Source organism: Aedes aegypti, chromosome 1, assembly GCF_002204515.2.
Source record: "Aedes aegypti strain LVP_AGWG chromosome 1, AaegL5.0 Primary Assembly, whole genome shotgun sequence".
Lineage (NCBI taxonomy): Eukaryota > Metazoa > Arthropoda > Insecta > Diptera > Culicidae > Aedes > Aedes aegypti.
In genome coordinates, this window is record NC_035107.1 from 61,724,807 (window position 1) to 61,731,976 (window position 7,170).

The 7,170-nt window shown below is 40.3% G+C and overlaps 2 protein-coding genes across 2 annotated transcripts; both read right to left on the reverse strand.

Annotated features, from left to right (window-relative positions):
* Positions 1 to 4,546: 4,546 nt before the first annotated feature.
* Positions 4,547 to 5,443, reverse strand: LOC5570115 (myeloblastin). Its single transcript, XM_001653045.2, has one exon. The coding sequence runs from the start codon at positions 5,418 to 5,420 to the stop codon at positions 4,572 to 4,574; it is 849 nt and encodes a 282-aa protein (XP_001653095.2). The 5' UTR covers positions 5,421 to 5,443; the 3' UTR covers positions 4,547 to 4,571.
* Positions 5,444 to 5,515: 72 nt separating this feature from the next.
* LOC5570114 (trypsin alpha-3) lies at positions 5,516 to 6,938 on the reverse strand. The gene has a single exon (XM_001653044.2). The coding sequence runs from the start codon at positions 6,884 to 6,886 to the stop codon at positions 5,951 to 5,953; it is 936 nt and encodes a 311-aa protein (XP_001653094.2). The 5' UTR covers positions 6,887 to 6,938; the 3' UTR covers positions 5,516 to 5,950.
* Between the last annotated feature and the right edge of the window lie 232 nt (positions 6,939 to 7,170).

Below are 7,170 nucleotides of genomic sequence, written 5' to 3' on the forward strand. Positions count from 1 at the left end.
GCACCGCCTTCGTTCTGGTTTCTCGACATTTTCAAAAAAATCTTCAGAATTTTCAGCTCTTCTCAGCGCTTGGAAAAAAAAAAAATTCACTCTTGTTGATCCGTTGCTACGCGTTACTAAGGAGTCAACGTGTCAGGCCCATAACCTGATAGAAATGAAACACGTCTGCTACGTAGCGATAGCTAATAAGAACAGAAGTTATATTCAAATTGAGAATTCATGGCTTACTTATTCTAACATCATAATTCATGGCTTACTTATTCTAACAACTAGAATCCAAAGTTTCACAATTTTCGTCACCTGGAACTATTTTTAAAACACGTTTGAAATTAGTATGGAAATCACTTTTGAATCACCCCTCGGCAAAATTTACTTCGGGACGAGCTTGGTGGTAGCGATATCAGTCAGTAGCCTGTGGTGTAAACCGTTTCTGCAAATTCTTTCAAACAAGCTGGCATATGCTGGAAAACTGAGATATATTCGAACACGTGCTGGTTTCAAGAGTATGTAAGTACCTGGAAGATTACTGACAGAGATACGTAATTAGGTGAGTAAGAATATCGTTTCTACTCCACACACCGCTCATTGGGAAATCATGGTCCAATCAAGATGGTGTATTAGTAGAAAAGAAAGCTATTATGTAGACTAATGATTGCGTAGAATAACACATCCTTGAAATATGCATGCCTTTTTAAAAAAGTAGAAAAGTTTGAAAATCTTTAAAAAATTGATGTATCTGCTTAATTTTAAGCCTATTTAGTAAATATTTTGAATATGAAAAAATACTTTGGATCCCGCAAGCATGATCGAACATAATCCTAATTTGATAGTATGAATGTATTTTGTACCTTAATTGAACTAAATATGGACAAATTACAATTTTGGTTAAGCACCTCCTGTCCCTCAGTTTCGGACAGCTTGATTTGTTATATGATATCTTTGTAATTATTGCATCAGTGTCTCAGAATACTTTCATTTTTCATGGGTTCCGTCGATCATGGTATCAAATATGCAATAAAATTAAGAATAATGAACATTCAGAACAACATCGTAAAATGTGCTATTTTTCATCATATATAAAAGAGGTTCTTGATAGGCATCTTGCAAACTAAAAAATTTCAAATTATTCTTGTAAATGTAGCAAATGCATTGAATTGGTAATTATAAACTATTCCTATAGTGTACACATTCGATGATGTTCAAATTTACAGAATTCGAGGCATTTCCAGATCTTGTCCGGTATTGGGTGCCACCTTTCGAGATCGATCAATTTGGTACTAAAACTCATCATCAAAATGCAATATCAAAATTCATATTTATATTTTCAAATTTATTTTTGTACACTATAAAAATGATAATGTTTATCATAAATGGGTAACACGAGCCCATTAAATCAATATTTTTCGATTTATGAATTTAGTGGCTTAAGTGTCCGGTACTGGGGGATCTCCCCCTAAATCAAATTGTAGTATCCTCCCAAAATTTGAGCTCATTTGGATAAAAAAAGGTCAAAGTTTGTATGGAAACTACTATGGGAAAAGCGAACAATCATTCAAACGGTAATAGTGTTTGTCCAATCGGACGCCACAGTAATTAGTTATTGATTTTTGTATGAATTGAAAATCTTAGGCTATAACAATTGAGCTGTTACTGCACGCATCACTGCATATATGCAGTGAAACATGTTGCCTGTTCAGTTATCAAATGAGCACTGTTGAAGAATTTTGGATTAGATATAAATCAATAACCAATTACTGAGACGTTGGATTTGGAAACGGTCTACAGCAAAGTTGTAGCTAATTAATATATCTAACAGTATCAGCATAGTTCAACCTTCGATTAAATGAATTGCTCTCTTTTCCCATAGTAATTTCCATACAAACTTTGAAGAGCTTGTGTAGTCCCAGTTTTCATCCAATTGAATGCATTATTTGATATAGAATCAAATGAAGTGGAGTAAAAAACGATTTTTGAACCACCCTTATACGTAATCTGCAGGTGCAGTTCATCTTGGCTGGGATTCTCAACGCAAAACGTGAAGATCCTGGAAGAAAGCTCCTACAGTATCCTGAGTCCGTATACTTCAACCCGATTGATCCGGTTTAGAGCCCATACAACTATCGACGTGTTCTGCAGATTGTGCTGGATCAAGCCCAGGCCCATTCTTGACTCTGTGGATCGCTAGTTAACATCTGTTGCGAAGGCTTATGAGATATATCGGCGCTTCATCAGTTCACATGAACTCAGATAAAATATCGTGAATCTACAAGAAGCTGCCGTTAACGAGCATGATGCTAACCTTCATCTATCTCGCATAGACCTCTCAAAAGAGAATTCACAGTCCCTATATTGCTGTGTGCGTTTGAAATGCAAATATCAAATGCGGTAAGATTTTCAACAAGAAAGGCGAAGTCAAAATTTGATTTTCTATGCTAGGCTGGCGGTGATATGCATGGTTGCTAAGTATCCTTTGGTTACTTTGTGTTACCGCATTTGAAGCTCAGTTAGACTGGATTTGCACGTCAAATGCAAACAGCAATATTTTCAAAAGCACAAATCTGGAGAATCAGACAACTGTTCGCGCCGAAAATTTGATCGATTGGTCAACACTAGCCAGTTACCAGTGAGTTAGATTTCCAGCACAAACGATTGTCTGGTTCTCTAGATTTGTGCTTTTGAAAATTCGAGGTTTGACTTTGATGCATCTTCACCTTAAGCTGTAAACCATGTTTACCCATATGCTTAAGGTGACACGTCTTGGAATCCAAACATGGCAGGCACAATGGCCGGCTTGTGCCCCTATTCGCGATTTCAAAGGCATCAATCTGCTGAAATAATGAACGTACAAAGTAAATCTTCTTATTTTAAGCTTTCTGCAAGTGCACGAAGCTAAAATAGAAATTGCACTGTAGTTTGATGCTTCTTTCGCGAGATTTGTGCCTACAAAGTTTTGGTACATTATTGAATTTCGATTCCAAGCTGTTTCACCTTAAACTTGGTTTAGAGCCTAAAGCCTGATTTGCTACTGAAAAGGAATCGCTAAAGAAATTTCTCACCGATTCCTTGCAGAAATTTTCTACAGTGACTCCCATTTGAACTGACAGTTCTTTTCAACTGCATACTGCGATCAGAAAAAAGCGCATTCTTAATCGATTCCTTGCAGGAATTCACATGCATCAAGATAGGCCGAGAAATTACTTGTCAGCAGCGAATCAGGCTTAAGCGATGGTGAAGAAACCGCTTATAATAGTTTTATTTTGGTCCATTAATTTGCTTAAAATTACACTCTCGCTAGGTTACCAATGGCTTTCAGGACGAGATCATAAGTTATGCGAGAAATATCAGGACCTGGGATAAGGACTATCGAACAATCACTATCATACATCACCTACAAAGTGTTATAACGAAAACCGGCTTCATGAACGGCCTCTTGGAGGTGAACCAGATTTTTATAGTATGCTAAATCTTACAAAAATGCCGAACCAATGAATTGTAAGATATCATTAGAAACATGACGACTTGCATTAGTAACTATTCTTAGTGCAGAAGATCTTACAGTATGGCCCATAAAAAAATGCGAAAATTGTTTGAACGTGAATGTAGCATCCACAAGCGTTATTTTCATTGTTTTTGCTAGTGAATGTAATTTCTGATTATTGTAGTATATTCTGACATAACTTCGCTATTCAGGACAATTTTTTTCATATTTTTCTTACTAACCTAAATAATGTAATAGAGCAAAGAAGTTCGAAGGTTTTGTCCGCCCAAAGCTAGAAACAGCGTCTGATAAACTTTCCACCTTCAAAAATCACACTTTATTGTTGAAAGTTTTAGTTTGTTTGGTATCAGAGGATGGAGGAGTTCTTAGAGAACGTGATTTTCATGATTACAATAAAATATTTTGCCAGGGTCATAGTTTTGAGGCCATTTGCGTCTTATAGGTTTGATATGCCTTCATTTTTTGTTAAAGTTGAATAAAAGATAAATACGGAGGCCTATAACAGATTTTTGTTGATGAAATTTGTTCCTTCGGTTAAAGACAACTTATATCAATACTAGCTCATAGGTTTTGAGCAAAACGGAGCCGCTTATCACACTTATATGAAGGGTCAATCAAAGCTCACCTATATCAGCCGTTTTTTCGTAAATATGTTTAAGTCTCTAATGACCCAAGTATGAACTAATTCTATCATTTGATATGGGCGTATGCTGGAGACAAGGCCTGTGAAGAATCGCCACGCCACGCTGATATTTTAGAAGCTTTCATCACACAGATATTGAATTCGACGTCCGCATGACAAAATTTGAAGGTATGCTTCCAATTCCTCTCTGGTAAGGTGAGATTAACAGATAAAAATCATGTCCAATGCGAAAATCTGAGTCTAAATAGATTAAATAATACAAGTAATGAATAATATTTATGTTTCATTCATATTTTCTATGTAAAAACTACCATAAAACATGATATGACGATTTTCGCATTTTTTTATGGGCCATACTGTACAACAGATGAAGTACACTCAAAGAAATTAGATTTGGTGAGCTCTTTCTATTTTTTACGTTTATCGCTTTTATTTATTCATCGTTGGATATTGAGTAGAGAGAGTTACGTTCTGCATGGTCATCAGAAGGCTCATAATTAGCAAACACCATATAGCTGATCTATGATTCGTCCCATTAGCTGCAGCTATTTGCGCTCCAATCCAGTCCCAATGGGCTCGAACGCTGGCAAACTGTTCAATCTCAATGCCGCAGTGATTCGGTTTTCCGACATAAACTCCCGACAGCGAACCATCACACAGCAAGGGTACTCCAGTATCCCACAAACAAATTCCTGCATTTTCCTTGTCTGCTCTGGCACAAATCAGATTCTGTGGACACTTTTCCTTCGTGATTCTCACATACACTTCCTGTAACGTTTCAACTGGTTTTCCATCGGTACTGTTCGCTCCCCATCCCATCAAAATGCACTGCTTCCCACCATCCTGCTGGAATTCGTTCAGAACTACTGGCCTTACGTACAGAACTTCCCGCGCCAGCTTTATAACGGCCACTCGGCCGTCATGATTGATCCAAATTTGCTCCGGTTCTACCGCAATAGCACCGCTAGCATTGGTTCGAGAGACGGTCCCAAGAACCAAACCCAGCTCTTCCGGAGTTCGCGGTCCGCTCCCATTAAGGACACAATCGCTGCTGGTCAGAACTGACCTCGGGGAAGTCAGAACCCCTTGGCAGAAGAAACCGTCGCCGAAGCCCGTGCTGCTTTCCAACGCCTTCAGACGGATCGACACCATGTACGGAAAGTCCTCCAGGGACGCATTGACTCCGCCGGAGATTTTCGGGTTTTGTGGAACCGTTAACAAAGAACTATCCACGGAATAAAGAAGCGAAGCGAGCGAAATGACCGCTAATGATATCATATTAGCGTGCCACGAGTAAGACTGAGACTAAGACGCATGGGTGAGATCGGTTCCTTGATTTCTGTTATCTCGAGCAAACAAGAGCCAACAACTTGTTTCGGTGATTTTTCTTTATTGCGATTGTAATGAGTCATATCCGTTCGTGCACCTTTTCACTTAACTACATGTATATAAATAATTATGATAACTTAAGGGACTTATCGATAAGAAACATTTCATTAAGCTAATAGCTTACGCTTCAGGCATCCATGTAAACTCGTTACGACTATTTTTGAATGTCGGAATCCATTTATAAATAATCATTAGTCGACTAAGTCGCCTTTTTGGGTTGATATAGTTATACGACCAATATGAGGTATATTAGCTCTATAATGGTACTAAATCCACATGTAAGTCGAATCAAAGTGTAATTAGGTTACTTAGATTCAATGCTGTTCAACATTCAAACTTTGATAGGGCGAATTTGTGTACAGCCTACTGCGCTCAACAGTGATGTACCTATTCATCTATGGATTTCTACTATAGATCCCTTATAGTAGAGCTAATAGAACCAACACTGGCATCATCACCACCCAAATCTGCATAACTACTTGAGCAGCTCCGCCTCCGCCGCCACCGGATCCTCCAGTACCTCCTCCTCCTCCGCCAGTTCCACCGCCACCTCCCGGCGTTTGCGTCTGCGTCCGGTTGTTGATCCAATCTCTGTGGGTCACCGTGTTGACGAAGATCGAAGTTTCGTTCAATGCTCCGCAACCTCCAACCACAGTCAGGATGCCTTGCAATCGCGCGTCACACACCAGCGGACCTCCGAGATCCCCGTTGCAGGCTCCCTTGCCGGCTGCCAGGACACCGGCACATATTTGTCCGGTTGGCAGCGCCACATTACCGTTGGTCAGGGTACAGTAGGTCGCATTGCTCGGTTGAACCGTCAGGTCTAGTCGCTGTAGTGTTGCTAGTGGCTTTCCAGTCGTCGAGTTAGCTCCCCATCCGCACAATGTGCAGGTTCGGTTCACTACAGGATTGGCCGTGGATAGCTGCACCGGTGTAAGCGATGCTGAACTCTGAACTGTAGCACTCAACCTTAACACGGCTACGTCGTTGAGACGCGTGTTCGCAAGATACGAAGGGTGCGGCCAAACGGCCGTAACGTTACGTATCGTGCCACCGGAGCTATTCGAGCTTGCCAAGCTACCCAGAACCAGCTGGAACTCGGAAGCATTTCGGACCACGTTGCCGTTGTATACGCACTGAGCTGCCGTCAGGACATCCTGAGTAGTTATCAACGCTCCGTTACAATGGAAATCTCGTCCAACCAATCGGATTGCAACGGCATGCGGACAGGCGTTACCGGTGGCATTGGAACCACCTACGATTCGTTGCTGCCATTCCGAGGCCTCAATTGGAGCCGCCACGAGGAGGCACACGACGAAAGCGATAACTGTTGAACACTCTATCGACCACGGCATCGTACTTGATATTGTTCGATACGACCGTGAATTAGACTGAACGACGATGGCAGCTAATTACCAATTTAAAGGCTGTATTTTGAGTGGCTCTCATGGATGTGGGTGATATCTTATCACCGCTGCCTGGTGGCGATAAGAGCCGGTAAGCATGTGCATCCTTGTTGGTCGGTTAATATTGATAGTGAACGACTGATTCAAGCGTTTGTCGAATAATCTCATAGGGGATTTTGACGGTTCTGTTTGATCGTTATTCATGTAATTAAAGATAATTTTGTAGATAGTTG

Bases quoted from the DNA above. Each gene is read 5' to 3' on its own strand.
- LOC5570115 (XM_001653045.2), bottom strand. From the start codon at position 5,420: ATGATATCATTAGCGGTCATTTCGCTCGCTTCGCTTCTTTATTCCGTG.
- LOC5570114 (XM_001653044.2), bottom strand. From the start codon at position 6,886: ATGCCGTGGTCGATAGAGTGTTCAACAGTTATCGCTTTCGTCGTGTGC.